This window comes from Symsagittifera roscoffensis, chromosome 4 (genome assembly GCF_963678635.1).
Source record: "Symsagittifera roscoffensis chromosome 4, txSymRosc1.1, whole genome shotgun sequence".
NCBI lineage: Eukaryota > Metazoa > Xenacoelomorpha > Acoela > Convolutidae > Symsagittifera > Symsagittifera roscoffensis.
Window position 1 is genome coordinate 9,143,824 of NC_087065.1, and position 18,267 is coordinate 9,162,090.

General features: G+C 38.3%; 1 protein-coding gene across 5 annotated transcripts in view; it reads right to left on the minus strand.

Moving 5' to 3' along the window:
* The window catches only part of LOC134845131 (uncharacterized), a 72,017-nt gene that overhangs the window by 27,407 nt on the left and 26,343 nt on the right, over positions 1 to 18,267 (minus strand). Inside the window, exon 1 of one of the 5 annotated variants that reach the window (XM_063862004.1) lies at positions 515 to 724. The exons of the other annotated variants lie outside the window; for them this stretch is intronic. Coding sequence (XP_063718074.1) covers positions 515 to 667 — 153 coding nt within the window. The 5' untranslated portion in view covers positions 668 to 724. Of the gene's footprint in view, positions 1 to 514; positions 725 to 18,267 lie in introns of those variants that run through there. 5 annotated transcript variants of the gene reach the window in all.

Here is an 18,267-nt window from a genome sequence, read left to right on the forward strand (position 1 = left end):
ATCAAACTTCGTCTAATTTAGTCTGAAAACAAAGGTTTCAGACCAGTTTTTGTTTTTATCGACAATGAGACATTTTTTTTGACTTTTTGGAATCCTAATCACAATTAAAAGGGCCTAATAAGATAACAGACTTGAACCTTTTTGGATTATCCGAGGTAGTCAAAATGACAAAAACTAACCTACATAGCACAGAGTTCCTTCCCACTTCGTGAAGTCGTGGAAACAAAAACGAACGAAAGATAACCATTTATAGCATCATTTTACAGTTTAGACGCGAAAAATTGAGAGACTTGACAAAAGCAAAATGTTGAAGCGATTCGTACTCGAGCATACTCATGAGCACACTAGAATAGACCAACACTTAAACCAGCTCTGAATGCTTTTGGGAAATCCCATACACAAAAGTTTTCTCAGTTATTTACCTCATATTAAACCTTGAATAATTCAACCTACTATGACAATTATCAGAAGAAGTGACTCTGATCATTTGATACCAACAGTCTTCTGGACTCACCAGTGATGAAATTGCGGTGGTGTCTTGGCTACTAGGTGTAAAGTAAGAATAGTGATGTTGATGGTGGTAGTCCCAATGTACTGCTTTGGGGGGACATTCGAAGCGTCTCGCTCTGTGATTATGCGACAGATCACCCATAATCATCAACTTCATCAGGCTAACGGCTAATACCCAGGGCCACCACGCATGAATTCAATGCCAACAAAAAAACTATGGGCAAATTTTAAGCAGCCAAAAATCTTATGCATCAAAATTATGGATGATAGGACGCGACCAGATTTTTTCACAACTTGAGGGCGGTCGAGGCTAGTAGATTTGAAACTAACAGATAGAAACGCTACTACTTCATAGAAAGGAATCTAGTTTGTTTGATTGAATGATCAGTGATGAAAATCTGTTTTGATATTTCGTAGCAAAGAGAAAAACTCTTCATAAGGATTCAATGCAATAATGATATGGTGATTGAGGATGCGGATTTTAAGCTACTCTTTCAGCCAGTCACACATTTTTTCAAGTGTAAAGCTAGAATTCAATAACAACGGAAAAAGATCAGTTTCCATGGGTGCTTCTGGAGGTCTTCATTCAATTTTTTCAAAAGAAATGAAACCTTAGCTAGCAAGAAGTACTTTCACGGCAAATGAGGCTATGCATAAAAGAGCGATGGTCGAATTTTAACAAAATGGACACCAAATTAAGCTTCGTTTGCGTTGTTTTTAAGGGCCTTTTTAAATGACAAATTCAAGCGCAAAATTTTAATAAATACGGGTTTGGTCATGGTTGGCAGAGGTATCCAAAAGCGTGAAGACAACAACAATGGAATTAAAAAGGTAAAAAGGATGCTTCTCTGATCAGATTTTGAAATAGATGGGAATGGATATTAGATTGGGATGATGGTGGACAGCTTATCCCACAAGCGAATAACTCTTCTCACACTGAACCTCATCAACATTTTAATCTTCATCTTCATCTCAGTTCTTCTTCCTTGTTATATTATTGCTTCCTTACTTCCCTTACTTGCGATTACAAGTGAAGCATTGTAGTAATCTCAATCTCGCAATTAAAAAAAGAGGAGAGAAAGATAGAAAAATAAGAAAAAAGGACAACTGAACTTTACGAAAGAAAGCGAGTATGTGATAATGTATGGTAAGAATTCAATAAAGCGAGGAGAGTTGATGGTAAGAAAAGTGATGACAATTAGGTTAGATGTAGGAGGGCAATGCGATGGTATGAAATGTGTTCGGATGCAATTGAGTGGTAAGCTGACGTTAATTTGTCAAGCTCACACGTCAGCTATTAAGAGCAGTCCACTAAACTACGCAGTTGAATGCTAACGAGCAATTGAACAGCTCTGCACAATGGCCTTTGAGCACAAAACGACAGCAGAGACCATTAGACTATTTTATGTCAGGAGCGAAAAATGACAATGAAGAGAGAGTTTAATTAGTCCGCATTTAAACTGGAATTCAAGACACCCAGGGGATTAGGAGAGCCCATAACAATAGGAATTGGACAAATATTACAAGGTTTTCTAAACCCTGGTAATATACTAGAATTTTTGGTGTAGGAAACCTAGCAGATTGTGATGGTAAGATAGTTAATGCTAATGCCAATGGTATGTAGATGCGCTAGATGCTTGTAGGTAATATTAAGTCTGTCCCGACAGCATACTAACATTGGCACATACACAGCTACTACTAGTGATGCGTACATTAACATATTAGTGGGGGTACACGTACACTGAAACGGAAGCGAAATAGACGGAATTACTGGCAGATTGAAGACATAAATGCTTTCATACAATGCTCACATTACAGTTCCGTTTCTCAAAAAGAAGGCGTCATAATCCCTTTTTTTTGTGACAATTCCTTCATAAAAGCTAACGTCATAATTGATTCTGGGGTTGAAAGATGGCTCTGATTTGTGCAATAATCAAGTTCTGATAAAAATTTCAGACCAATTTGATATCAAAGTAAGACTGCCTCAGGTTTTGACGACTTCAAAAAGATTATGCTACATGCACCATTGGACATGACGGGTGCTTAGACATATCAAATAGACACCAGTCATTGAAGTATGCAAAAATATTTAGAAGACGATAAAAATGACGTCACAACATCACTGATAACGGAAAAAGACTGTTTTTACAGCTCAAAGCAGCATTTTTAGAGCTCGGTTTCAGTCTCAATAATGGCAATGGTCGTCGCATTTTTGATATCAAAACAGAGGAAAATGAAGTTGAAGTATTAAAAACATACAGGGAATTTTGTTCACATCAGAACAAAGGTGGCAGATTGTTTTCACACGTATGTAAAATGCAGAAAAAGATGCTGATGAAAAAACTGACGCAAAGCAATTTATGATGCGTAGTTCTCTGCAAATGTTAATATATTTTATTATCTTTTGGTTCGCGGTTCAAATTGCGTTATGGCATGGTCCTTTCTAAGCCCAAGCTGCACAGGAATCTCTAAACTGAAATGCAGATAATCTTCTGGATATCACTAACTAAAAAAAAATTCGAGGAAAAAAGTTGGAATAATCTTTTCTTTTTTCACGGATCAACTGAATACTAGGAAAAGAAAACAAACAAGTTGTAATAGAGATAAAGGAAAGGGAGGCGCAACACAGCGAAAAGGCAATGCCTTCATATCCTACTACGGTGGAGATTTTGTTCTTTTATGGCGATGGTGTTTCCAAGCAGGTCGATGGGTGGGGCGACGCACAGAAAAAGTAAGAAAAGAACCCGCTTGAGAACTCGAATCTATGTTACAATCTCAGCTCAAAGGGAAAGTAGGGAGTACAAAGCACAGCCTAATACGCACTTGGCCTTTTGTCATCTCCGCCTACACCATATCGAACGAAATTGAACTCAATCAACAAAACAATTTTCACAGAAAACTCAAAAATTGATTTAATTATTTAGGGCAGGCAGCTTTTATCGCCTTTCATTACACAAGCGTACTTTTTGATAGACAATTTGCTTTGCGAAGGCAACGAATCCTGAATGTTTATAAAAACAAATCGCGTGAGAGTGAAAATAGAGCAACCATTCCGAGAGGGCGACTTCTTTTATCAAGCGACAATTAGCAGCCTAAAATGTGTCTCACTGCCCTCCGCGCCGATAACTACCAGGCATTCTAAACTTCTCGGAAAACTGCAGACTATGCTCAAGTAAGGCCATGCGTAGGATATTGGTCCTAGAGGCGCTGTCGGGCACAAACAGGGGTCAGTCGAAAGATACTCTAATAGTGACTAATAAAACTTTTATAGGACTGATTATTGATTACGCCTGCCCAGCCTGGGCCCATGCTGCCAGTGATACTTCCATTAGTAAACTGCAATCAGAGCAAATTGCAGCTCTTCGGATAATGGCCGGGTGCACTAAAACGAACCCCATTGACCACCTACACTCAGAATGCAAATTACTCAATGTGAGAAATCACCATAAGCTTAACGCATCTCAATTCGCTCTCAAAAATTATGAGCCTTTAAGTCCACTGCACTTCTTTCACACTCAACAGCCCCCTCCCCAAACTACGCCCAAACATCATATACGCTTACAAAGAGGAAATTCAATTGGTTTTTAATGTGGCAAACGAGTCCAGCTCTATAACAGATTTTAGCCAGCTAAGCGTTAAAAAAGCCATTGATGCAACCACCCCTCCAAAAGCTCTCCCGCTAAGACCACCAGACGTCTCTTCAACAAAACTGACACTCCACTCCCTGCTCAAATAAACGCACCCTCGCTCAAATAAGATCTGGCTACAGTCCCTAACTTAACACTTACTTAAGATCCTAACTTACAGTCCTTAACTTAACACGGCTAAAAACAACAACAGGCGTTTTTATAACTGGTTTGAGGCTCCATTCTGGCAAACAAGCAACACGTTTATTTATGCCCAATTGCAGCATAACAATTGAAGCCTACTAATTGTTCGTGGAGCGATAGATCGGTTGTCTGAAAGTGCGAATTGTCACTTTCTAATAAACGTCGCCTCCCAACCTTCACATCAACGTACAAGACTGAAAAGCGCTCATTGAATGAAGACTTAGGTTTCTCAAAAATAATGCAAATATAGCCCATAGTTCCTGCCCACTCTTCAAGTGATCGGAAAAACAACGTTTTTAATGAAGATTTTTTAATAACCAAGTTTAAAATGGTCAAACCTCAAGACAACAAAAATAATCTTCAGACTTTATCTTTACTGAACAAGGAGTATAACAGCAAATCAAAAAGTTCTCCGGTATGATTATTTAATAATACACGGAGTTTGAATTCATTATGAATCAAACCATCATATGACTCACTCTTTTGGACAACTTCAAGAAAGCCTATATTCTGATTTGATAACGCATTCTATTCGCAAGCGAAAGATTAAAACCCAGCGAAGAAGCGGAGTTTCGCACCAATTGCGATACAACACAATCATTAAAAAAAACATAATTAAAAAAATTGAAAAATGTTGAAAAAACTAGGCGAACCAAAATTTTCGTATTTCTCATTGACGGACACCTAGATACCAGCTAAAACTGGAGGTACGTGTTTGATATTTTTTGAATTTGCTATATTGATGCCGGACGAAATGCGTAATTTCAAAAATTCGACTTTGCCCAAAAAATCTTTGTCTGCCAAAAAAAATAAGTAGAACGAAAAGTTTTCAGGTTTTGGAACTTTCCCAAAGACCTAGCATTTCTCTAACAAAAAGTTGAAGAGTAGCCGCTTTTGAAGGAAAAATCGCGCAACTTAACTTATGTATTGCTACGCCTAGTTGTTTTTGAAAAAAGTTATGGCCTTCAATATTTTGTTTGAAGGCCATAACTTTTTTCAAAAACAACTAGGCGTAGCAATACATAAGTTAAGTTGCGCGATTTTTCCTTCAAAAGCGGCTACTCTTCAACTTTTTGTTTGAGAAATGCTAGGTCTTTGGGAAAGTTCCAAAACCTGAAAACTTTTCGTTCTACTTAATTTTTTTGGCAGACAAAGATTTTTTGGGCAAAGTCGAATTTTTGAAATTACGCATTTCGTCCGGCATCAATATAGCAAATTCAAAAAATATCAAACACGTACCTCCAGTTTTAGCTGGTATCTAGGTGTCCATCAATGAGAACTACGAAAATTTTGGTTCACCTAGTTTTTTTCAAAATCAACTAGGCGTAGCAATACAAAAGCTAAGTTTTCAATTACCTGGTGTTTCGATTAAACCTATGATATCAGATTTGGCAGGATAGTTTTCGAGAAAAGTCCAAAAACGGTGAACAAATCAGACAGATGACTTTTTCGAGAATCATAGTTTTGTTGTAAAAAAAATTGGGCTTGGCCGCGTATGCCGAAGAGATTCACTCAACCTGTATTTTCGATTGAACTCAAAAACTCATGTTTGGCAGGGTAGTTCTCGAGAAAAGTAAAAAAAATCAAAAAACAGTGAAAAAAATCGAGGGCCAAAAACTTTTGAGTTAAAAAAACTAGGGCGTAGTTGGGTATGCAATTAAGATTTTCACAACCCGTTCTTAAGATTGAACCAAAGTCTTAGATATAGCAAGGTATTTTTCGGTAAAATTTGAAAAATTTGAAAAAAAACTATCGAAAAATCAAAAAATTGACTTTTCCGAGGACGATAACTTTTTGTGTAACAAAATTAGTAAGTGGCCGCTAATTCAGGGAAGCTTCCCACTGTCCCTTATCTCCATTGAACTCACAACCTGAGGTTTGGAAGGCTAGTTTTCTAGAAAAGTTAACAAGATTCAGAAAACGGTAATCAAAGATCAAAAATTTCACAATTCCGAGAGCCATAATTTTAGGTGCGAAAAAAATTTGGGCGTAACCGCTTTTGAAGGGGGTCTTTTCAAATCCGCACTATTAATTTTTTTAAAATCTTGCTTTTGGTAGGTAAGTTTTCGAGAAAACGAAAAAAAAACAAGAAATATCGGTCAATTTTTCACCCCCACAGACTTTTTCGAAGGCTTTAGAAAAAAGGTTAAAGCAAAAAGAGACCAGAAGAGGATGCAGGCACAAAAGATGTAGGCGGTTTTTCTATGAATACCCCTTTTTTGATAGTTTTTTGCAAAAAGAATATTTTCCGAAACCCAATCCCATGCATTTTCATAAAGCCTATTTTTATCAAACAGGAGTTCAAGGCAAACATGCCAACCCAGACATTTTAAATTCAAATTAGCAACTGAACAAAAGTAACGAAGGTAAAAGGCCGACAATCTTTGAGCAGACACCAGTTGAGTCGAAAAAAAGGGATTTGTAAAAGATTTTTAAAATTTTCAAGTCCCCTGAAACTACCCTGTAGTAACTACTACCCACACAGTAGTTAAATTTGAACTTTTATGAAATTGATCATGCCAGCTGCATTTGACATTTCATTGAACTGAAAATATCAGTCAGCAGCATAGTCGGCAAGTGATTCAACTGATTTTGTTAAACTAGTTGTTAACTAGAAAACAAAGTCTATATTCCAGTTTGATAAACGCATGCTTTTTTGCGCTATATGAACTTCTTTGTTAAATTTGTAATTAGATTTCTACTTAGTAAAGTTTAACAAAAATTATAAGTCCAGTCATCAAAAAATATTGATTTACAGGGGCGCGTATTTATAAAAGGCGCGGCGCCTAACGCTCCTCTTCTCTCGCCACTGTTTGTTACGAATTTACGCCATCTACATTAGGACGAACTACCTTTCGACACCTTTGCTAAAGACACCATGATATGTACTAATTGTGGACCTGAAGAAAGTCTAGTATCTCAAATTTTTAGAAACAACTTTTTCAGAACTCGTACAACCAGATTTTCTGTCCACAGTGCATTAAGGTTTGCTCGTGTTCAACATTTACAGTTTAAAAAATGCTTAGACGAAATTGCTTCGTCTCAAACTCAGCAACTTATGTGCTCTGGATTTGTTTTATTTTAAATGTGTACCTACAGGTTAGCAGATTTGGCTGTATTAAAGACTATTTACATTGATAATTCCTTTACCTTGTTTGTTCTGTTCGCTCTTGTTTCGGCGGCCGTATTCGCTCTCAGAGCAATGGGCAGCCGAGTGGAGGGAGTTAAGGAATGGGGCGTGTCCAGATGTGAAATGAGACTCAGTAGCAGCATACGGCGATTGCTGGACCTGCGGACGAATTTGCACAACTCGGGTCAGACAAGGCAATGTGATTTTAAAAAACTAGTACTCCATTTGGTCGCGGAAAAATCAATTAGTTCGTACCGCATGAAAAAGTTGCAAAAATTGATAGCAAATAAATAATTTCGAGCTGCAATTGATCTACTCCCTGCAAACAGAAGCGGACCATAGTCAGATAAAAAAAGTTTGGCTGCGAAAATCAATTGAACCGACTTCAGATTTTTAAAACTTTTTAACGCCGTGAATTTTGTTAAAACTGTTTGCTACAAAGCAAATAACCGAATATTTCAACTTCAACTTGAAAACTTTCAGAGCAGTTTTCTTCTGGTTTGCTCGAACTTGACCCGAATTGTACGAATTGATTGACCTGCGTCTTCGCTCATAGGACGAATCACGAGGCAGGTATTTGGGATTGGAGAGAGGGGAGTTATAACAGTAAGAGTAAGAGTAGGCTGAGGAGGAAGGGGAGGACAAGTTGCTGATTTTGCCAAACATTTCCAATAAACTTTTTAATAAATCTATTCTCTGCTCCAACTTTTCAAGCTACACGACAAAAATGAATAGGAAGTCACGACATTCCAATTTCCTCACAAAAAACCGGGTATTAAAAATTACTTTATAAGCAGAGCAAATGAGAAAGAGAAAAAGGGTGGAACTTTCCAAGAAACAGGGTGGAACTTTCTATTTAAATCTAGTTTATGAAGAGCATACGCTGGGCGTAGCAGGACGGTCATATAACAGGAGTAAAAGTACTTTGGTGGAACCATAAAAAGAATTACTTCAGTACGACTTACGAGCTGAATAACAAAGTGGCCATTTTATAAAATTGGGGAAACAAAAAATGAAAGATAGAAAAATAAAAATCTGAACAATTCCCCCAAGAATGCTGGACTTTCTCTTTGGACAAATAATAAGAATTGAACCACACAATATCTTTTCACTACGATGAGATAGAATTAAAAAACATTCATGTTCTAGGATATTCTCACCTCAGTCTCAGTGCTTTAGATTATGGACATCATGATGGTCCCTGTTGCAGGTACAAAAGCTAGAGGCCACATTAAGACAAATAAGAAAGAAAGAGGCGGAGGAGATGGTCTGAATTGAGAGACAATGACCCACTACAATGGAGGGGAAGTGGGTAAAGTGGGGGCGACAAAGACCCACTAATAGGCCAATCAGTCCCACAACACAATCTAGACTCTCTACCTGAGATCAACCTCCATAACCCCCCCCCCCCTGATCAACCTACCTGAGTGAACTGAGTCGACTCTACATCACAAAGTCAGCGCACATCATTCATGTCAACATACTATGCAACCCGTTTCAAATCAATTAGACCAGATTCTTTTTTGTTTGTTACACAATTTGCAACATTGTTGCCTGAATCTTGAGTATTTGACATTCAGATGTAGACTATTTGAGCTAACCCTTTGGTGTTTAAGGGGCATGGCTATTTAAAGCAGCCTAATAAATGTTCGAACAAATATACTACATAGGAGTCCCACAGGGCTTTTTTCTTTTTTTTCCTGTTAATTGTCGTTTTTCTTGTACGTGATGGGAGAGAAACTACAAGTCCGCTTCCTGGCTTATTATTAAATTATCTATTTTTATGAAAGAATTTATTTTATTTATGGAGCGGGTGAAGCGCTGAATCAAGCTATGAAAACTAATTTTTCTTAGCTTAACACTTAGCTTTCACAAATTAACCAAAAGGTTTTTTGAATTAACAGCTCCTCGCTGGCTTTACGTTCTCTAAAATAAACTAAACAACCTTTTCACAACGGTTTTTCTCGACAATCACATAATGCTTGTGGCACCTAAGCTTTACTGAAAAAGAAATTAAAAAACAGTAAACCCACGCGAATGTGAAGTTTCCTTCCACTTCGTATTCGACCTGACTTTTTCAACAAAGGTTACCGTAAAACATCCGCAATTCAAAACTGAAAACGTTAGCCGACCTAACATTGTGGTATTTCATTCATCAGTGTAGTACATTTTTCTTATGACAATCAACTAAACAAATGAAACAGTTCAAATGTTCCGACTAGTATGATGAGCGTAAAATTTTTTAAACGAATTCTTTAAAAAATTTCTTGGAAATAATTCTTTTTGAAAATCATTCACAATTATTGGGTAGCACTAAATAATAAATCAGCTCCAAATGAATGCACAGATCCGAAATTCCACTTCGCAAACACAAGCGAGAAAGGCAAGCGTGAAATAAGGAGAGTGTGATGGCGCTATTTTTAATTTATTTCCTAGGAATATTGGACAATGCTTTACTATAAAATTCAATCTTTCGATGGCGAGCTTTTACTTTACTTCGGAGCAGGGCCGACAGTATCTGATCTCACTCTTAGATAGTAAAAATAGTTAGTTATTTTAATACTGAATTTCGTCTTACTGTTCGTCAGGTTTCAATCTCATCGCTCTCTTTGTTATAATTTTTTCACTGGTTTCTTTTCAATAATTCAAATATAATCATATCTACTTGCGCCGGCACGCGCCAGATGAAAGAAAATAACAAATTTAGCGACACTTAATAAGGCAAGAGTTTACAGTATTTTATACGGCAAGTTATAACTGGGGCAGGATGGAGTAATTATGTTCTCAGATAGGTAAACAGATAAATACGTTTTTCCGGTTTATGAGTGGTTTTAGCAAATACAAGAATTGTTTGTGGTGTTTCGTGTTTGAGCAAGTGATTTTACATTCTTATGATGATATACAAGTTCAAGCTCCATATATGGTAATAAGGAAATATGGATGATTATAGCACTCTTAATATAACGGACTTTTCTAGGACGTTACACAACCGTTCTTTGATAAAATTTATGTATATAAATTTAAATGTGGTTACTAGTTTTTTTTTTCTAAGGTGCCACCCTTAAGTTGTCGATTGTGTTGTTGCGTTGTTCACCGGTGATTGTTGTTGCTGGAGGGTCTGAACTGGGAATTTTTGAGGGGACCGAAAGTAGATTGGGTTTTGGTCTGTTTGTTGTGTTTCATGCGGGATTTCACGGGCATGTACTGAATGCCGTGACTGCGATTGGAGACTTCTGCGGGATGAACTGAGGGATTGGGTTTGTATAGCGTCTCTTTGGCTTTCCTCTTGTATCAGATGCTTGTGGTGTTCATCCACAAGGTTCTCGATTTTGTTTAACCGAAGGAGTATGTCTTGTATTATTTCTTCATCCGTTGTAGATTCATTAATGAAAGTTATCTTCCTTTTGAGCTTATGATCCATCGATTGTACCAGTGGGAATTGGTCCTTAGTTACTGACATAACTTGTTTTACTGGAATTTTTGTATCGGTCGATTTCATAAATTTTGGCGTTAAGTTTCGAATAAAATTGAATTTATGATAAAGGTACATGACTAGGATGTGTAAAAGGAGATTTCCGATAAAAACAAAGATTGTGAGGGACAAAGAGACTTTTATAGGGACGTAGGAATCGAGTTTATCAATTAATGTTGGTTTCAAAAGTTGCATTTTGTGGACTAAGGGTTTAGCAATATTGTCATAATCGTTTTGTTGAAGATTATCTACTGACATCATTGTCAACTCTAGTTTCATTTGCTGAAATAGGGAAATATTTGCGTCTGCTTTAGACTTGTAATAGGGTAATTGGTCTAGCTCGGGGACCGTTGAAATAAGCTTCTGAAGAGGGTCGTCTAATTTGACGTCAACTTGTACTGCTGGAATTTTTGCGCAGCTTGACAGGTCTGACCGTATTTTAATATGTTTGCTTATAAGTTGCTCTCCACAATTGAGAGTTATAAGGCAAATTTTACATCCATCCTTATTCACGTTTGATGTTGTTTCTTGTCCACTTACTATGTGTTGTCTCCATTTAAATTGTCTTGCGCTCGTTATTAACCAAAGTCAAAACCCGAGGTTGGTCGCTTTTTCCGGGATGGGTAGTAGGATTTTTCTCGTTTCACATACAGCTAAGGCAACTATCGGTTCCTGGTAGTAAAGTGTCGCAAGACATGAGGATTGTGCTAAGTGTGTTTCCATTGTTTCATGGCAAATTCTGTATGTTGATGATCCAATGCAGTTGTCCAATTGTTTTTGTGTAAGAGTTGTCGTTTCCATCGAATCCTGTGAAATTGCTAGGTATGGGCCTTCGATGACCCATTCTAAAGCTTCAGAGGGATCGTGTTGTGGCATTGGTACTAAATGTGCACTGTAAACTGTAAAGGTTGTTGTTCTTGATGATAGAGGTATCGCCAATGTCAGAAGTAATCCTTGTTTTACTGTTGAAATTTCTGTTAGTAATTTCGCATCGTAATAGGACATTAGATCTTGCATTGGAATTGCCAATGACAGTTTATCCGTGGAGTATTTTTGTGCATCATGTACTGAGTCGAGTACAGCATTTAAAGATTCTCGTGGAACTAGGGACATTGGAAGTCTTTTGTCTAGTAGAATTGGGATTGAGTTGAGCAAATTTATGCTATAGGCGTATAAAGCTGAACGGTAACTTTTGACGTCTGCATACATAACGTTCAACAATGAAGCGGCTGTGTCGAAATTGAAATTTAGCTGTTGGTGCGAAAACAGCATTTGAGTACAATCTCATAAAACATGAAAGTTGTTTTGAAAGATTTCAAATTGCTGCTGTACAATTTTCCAATTTTTGTTCTGGTTTTCTTGCATTTCCTTTTGGATTTTCGCTATTTCGGCTAATTCGTTGGAAATCAAGAAGAATTTCTCGTTGCTGGCTTGTTCAATTTCTAAACCGTACTCTGTAAATTGGCTAGCGTATTGGCTTAGTCGGTCAATGTTCTCTGCATTTTTCTTTCCAGTGTTTTGGCAATTACCGAAAACTCCAAGAAATCCACAGTCACTTGATCCTCCCATTGATATTCCAAGGGATACGAACAGCGCTATTCCTGCTACAGCAGCGGCTGCTACTACAGGTGCACCGCGTTTTTCACGATTTTGGATTCCTTGTGAATTTTGTTGTTTGTTTTGATTTTCTTGCTCGTTTTCATAGTTCGATAGAAATTTTGCTGTTACGTTGCGCATGTGTTCAACTTCCTGCTGTGCTGCATTTGTTTCGTTTTGTATTTTGGCCAGCATCCAATTCAAATTGAAGGGTTTGTGCGAGGAATTGAAAGGTTGCGAAAAATCTAGTGGACATTCGGCCGAAGGCTGACTCCACATTTCTGCTAATTTTGCTAACATTGTTTCTACTTGTTTCTGCATCGTGAAATTGTATTTCGGGAATGGCACAAGAAATTGAACGTTAACAAATTTTTCCGCAAGTAATATTTGGGACTCTTTGTGGAATAAAATTCCTCTTGTAAGCGCTTCATATTCTGAAGAAACTGTATCGCAATTTCCACTTAAGACGAAAGTCAGGAGTAGAATAGTTCTTGGCCTCATTTTTGGGCTGGGCTTTATAAACTGATTTAATGAAGGTGTAAGAGTGAGAATAACCGATTGAGTTAGTTTTCTCGAATATAAATATTCGTATGTTTGTCAGAGGATGTTTTTCTGTTGGTTTGTCGTCTTTACTTATTTGGAAATGTTTATTTACTATAGTTTCGGTGGTTCGGATTTTTGTTGGATCTAATTGATGATGAAGTAAAAATGAATGTTTATATATGGTAATAATCGTTTTGTTCAAGGGAAATGGAGAAACGTGTAGTAAAGGGTTGTTGAGTGTTTCAGAAGCGAAATGTGTTGGAATGTGACATTCTTTAACTCCATTATTACATGCTGTAAGAATGGATCATTCATCGTGGGTCAGAACATTTGGACAGTTCGAAGGTCACGTATTTGTGATCAAGGCCAAGACAATAATTCGTTTCATCGTCCTTTAATTGCGGGCATTGCTGATGACGGGGGTCACGATGAGTCGTACTTTGCTATGCTCATTGTTATTTTTATCCTTCTCGCTTGCTGTGTGTGGGTGGCAGTTCTGTACACCTCGCGAAGGTATCGTTAGGACATGCATTTAGAGGACAGCCGGTCAGACAGTTTTTAGAGGAGATTAGCAGGTCTTGTCTGTTTAGAGTCGTGTGCTTTCGTTTTGTATAGCTTGTAGTGTGGAAACAATTTTTGAAGATGCAAATTTTCATTTCAGATTTTTTTTTTGAAGTTAAATGCAAGTCTCCCCTTCCTTTTCATATTTGTTTAGAGCGTATTTAATCGACCGTAGCGTGTTCTCAATGTGTGCCTTTTGTGTTCTTTAAGTGCATGTTTGCACATTTTTCAGCATGTATGATTTGAGGTTGATTTGTGTTTTCAGATTATTATGAGTTCGAAAGTTACTAAAACTTTTTCTTTCATTCGGCCTGCTGACATTATTCAAATGGCACGTGAGAAAAAACTCGAAAAGCTTGGTTTTGCGCCATTACATCAACAGACCGAGTGGGTTTTCGGTGAAAGTTTTCCGACAGAAAGTTTCTTCTTACGTGGAGCTGCGGCGAAAGTTGTTTACCAATGGAGTCCGGAATTGATGGAATTCTATAACGATGGTGACTGCGTAGTGGAAGATTTGATAAAGAAGTACGACTGCGGAGGTCTCATGGCAAACGATGGGAATGACTTTGATTTACCGGGCTCGCGTACTTTATCTTTCGAGTTTCCCGCCGGGTCCAGTAATGTTATTTTTCCCAAACCTCCGAATTTGGCTATTACGAGTGTGGCGAGCATAGCGAAGCTTGGAGAGTGGTGTACTGTTGGACACATCGAATGGGGGGGCGGGTGCTGTGTCCATCGCGAAGGTGATTGGTGGCACTCAAATGTGGATCATTTGCAACAACAACGAGGCCGGCGTGGACCTGTTCAAGCAGGACACCTTTTCGAAGCTGCGGGATTTTGTTCTCAATGGCGTCAGTAGTAATCCTCCTGGCTCGAGTGGTTTGAAGAGAAAACCAAAGGTTCACTACTTTTATCATATCGCGGAGCCCGAGGATGTAATCGTTCAGCCCAGCTGTGCGGTTCATGCTGTCTTAACTGAGCCGGGATACAACCATAAAGGCGAGCTGTTGTGGTCGCTTGTCACCGGATATGAGGCATTGGGGACTGTTTTTGCCCCAGAGCTAGGAAGGCGTGTCGTTAACAAGTTATCAACTGGAATCGAGAAAGGATTGGTAATTAAGGAGATCCAATTGCATGGTTTACCGTACTTTCTGCGGCTTCTTCTTGTCCGTGATTATCGAAAGTCCGTTAAAGACTGCCCTAACGATTTCCCCGTTACTGTCAGAGAGGCCAACATTACGACTCACGTCAAAACATTCCACGCATGCGGTTATGACTTGGCACAAAGTTTAAGTTCTGCGAAAAGGCCCCTTTCTCGGAAGGAGAAAATGCAGTTGAAACTTGGCACTACGAGTCCTCCTTACGTTTCGATATTGAACGATGTTACCAGGGAAGAGCTTCGAGTTTGGCCGAGGGTAGTTTTGGAGTTCTTCGACCAATTTGCTGGACATCAGACGATTTCCGACTGACATGTAAGTGTAAGACCGTTTTATTGTTTTCGCTCAAAAAAATGCACTATGGTTACAAGTCCCCAGACATTAATCACTTTGTGCATAGCATAGATTGTTTATTAAGAGCTTATATACGCATGCTGTAGAACTTGTAAAGCCCAATAAATGCCAGTGTATTGATCGTCTGAGTTAGTGAAGGTAGCATGCTATTTTGACCTTCTTTTTTTTTCTTTTTCTTTTTTTTTCTTTCGCAAATTCTGTTCAAGATGCGTAGCTTCAAAAGGAGACAGAATTGGGAGATTCCATCCTATACAAGTTGTTACCGACATTCATACAAACGTTTTAAACTAATGTTGGACCGGTTCTGACGCCTACTTCTGAAACGGGCGGTTTTTAAAGAATTTTGCGTTTTCAGTGCATTTTGATTTTTCCGCTTTTCTTCAAGTTTTTGGCGTGTTAGCACCAAACCAAAGTTATTTTTAATGCTTTAATCCAGTTTAAAAAACAGGTATTGGGTAGTATCCAGGCTAATTTATAGACCAATTGTACCAGTGGGTGTTGAACTCTTGTGTTTTGCGCAAATCTAGGGCTGAAATTTGAGATTTGTGTAAAACTTTTGTCGGCAGTGAGGTCACTTTGCTGTTGTACTGGATCGTTCTAAAGGTCATAATTTCGTTGAAGGGACTATTGGCGAGTTTGTCAAAAGTTATATAAGTTGATTTCGATATTAAGTGGTCCAAAAATTTCGTAAAGTTGTCGCATAACGGTTGATTTTTCGAGTTGATTGTTTGCAAACTCCAGTTTTGGCATGCTTATCGCTCGTATGTTGTATTCCTGAACTACGTCTCTGAGGGTAGTGAGAGCTACTTGGAGGGCATAATACGATGGGTGATCGCTTTCCTGCTCCTTTGTAACCAAATTAAAGATATAACGATTTCTGTAGGGGTCAAAGTACGGGATTACTGTTCCGACTGGGAATTTGGGCTGGTTTTTTCCATTTTTTCGCATAGAGGGGTACATTTTAGCAACCATTTTTGCTAGTCCCGTGTTCATCGTCAAATCCGAAGACACGCAGTTCACTATTGAGTGGCATGAGTGGAGGGTATTGCCTTTAAGTTTAACAAACTGCGCTGGTATTTGTCGTTGAATTAAGTTTAAGTTTCCTGATCTTTTTGTGTTTTTCTGATTTGTTCGGTTTCGTGTAGATCTGGCTACTGGTTCTGGGGTCGTTTGCTGATGGCGCTGAATGCTAGCTCGTACCTGATCAAGTTTTGTTTCTCTTGATGGTGTTGGGTTGAGTCCCAAATATTAATTGCGGAAAAATTTGTTAACGTTCAATTTCTTGTGCCATTCCCGAAATACAATTTCACGATGCAGAAACAAGTAGAAACAATGTTAGCAAAATTAGCAGAAATGTGGAGTCAGCCTTCGGCCGAATGTCCACTAGATTTTTCGCAACCTTTCAATTCCTCGCACAAACCCTTCAACTTGAATTGGATGCTGGCTAAAATACAAAACGAAACAAATGCAGCACAGCAGGAAGTTGAACACATGCGCAACGTAACAGCAAAATTTCTATCGAACGATGAAAACGAGGAAGAAAATCAAAACAAACAACAAAATTCACAAGGAATCCAAAATCGTGAAAAACGCGGTGCACCTGTAGTAGCAGCCGCTGCTGTAGCAGGAATAGCGCTGTTCGGATCCCTTGGAATATCAATGGGAGGATCAAGTGACTGTGGATTTCTTGGAGTTTTCGGTAATTGCCAAAACACTGGAAAGAAAAATGCAGAGAACATTGACCGACTAAGCCAATACGCTAGCCAACTTAAAGAGTACGTTTTAGAAATTGAACAAGCCAGCAACGAGAAATTCTTCTTGATTTCCAACGAAATAGCCGAAATAGCGAAAATCCAAAAGGAAATGCAAGAAAACCAGAACAAAAATTGGAAAATTGTACAGCAGCAATTTGAAATCTTTCAAAACAACTTTCATGTTTTACGAGATTGTACTCAAATGCTGTTTTCGCACCAACAGCTAAATTTCAATTTCGACACAGCCGCTTCATTGTTGAACGTTGTATGCAGACGTCAAAAGTTACCGTTCAGCTTTATACGCCTATAGCATAAATTTGCTCAACTCAATCCCAATTCTACTAGACAAAAGACTTCCAATGTCCCTAGTTCCACGAGAATCTTTAAATGCTGTACTCGACTCAGTACATGATGCACAAAAATACTCCACGGATAAACTGTCATTGGCAATTCCAATGCAAGATCTAATGTCCTATTACGATGCGAAATTACTAACAGAAATTTCAACAGTAAAACAAGGATTACTTCTGACATTGGCGATACCTCTATCATCAAGAACAACAACCTTTACAGTTTACAGTGCACATTTAGTACCAATGCCACAACACGATCCCTCTGAAGCTTTAGAATGGGTCATCGAAGGCCCATACCTAGCAATTTCACAGGATTCGATGGAAACGACAACTCTTACACAAAAACAATTGGACAACTGCATTGGATCATCAACATACAGAATTTCCCATGAAACAATGGAAACACACTTAGCACAATCCTCATGTCTTGCGACACTTTACTACCAGGAACCGATAGTTGCCTTAGCTGTATGTGAAACCAGAAAAATCCTACTACCCATCCCGGAAAAAGCGACCAACCTCGGGTTTGGAATTTGGTTAATAACGAGCGCAAGACAATTTAAATGGAGACAACACATAGTAAGTGGACAAGAAACAACATCAAACGTGAATAAGGATGGATGTAAAATTTGCCTTATAACTCTCAATTGTGGAGAGCAACTTATAAGCAAACAAATTAAAATACGGTCAGACCTGTCAAGCTGCGCAAAAATTCCAGCAGTACAAATTGACGTCAAATTAGACGACCCTCTTCAGAAGCTTATTTCAACGGTCCCCGAGCTAGACCAATTACCCTATTACAAGTCTAAAGCAGACGTCAATTTGTACTGCTGGAATTTTTGCGCAGCTTGACAGGTCTGACCGTATTTTAATATGTTTGCTTATAAGTTGCTCTCCACAATTGAGAGTTATAAGGCAAATTTTACATTCTTATGATGATATACAAGTTCAAGCTCCATATATGGTAATAAGGAAATATGGATGATTATAGCACTCTTAATATAACG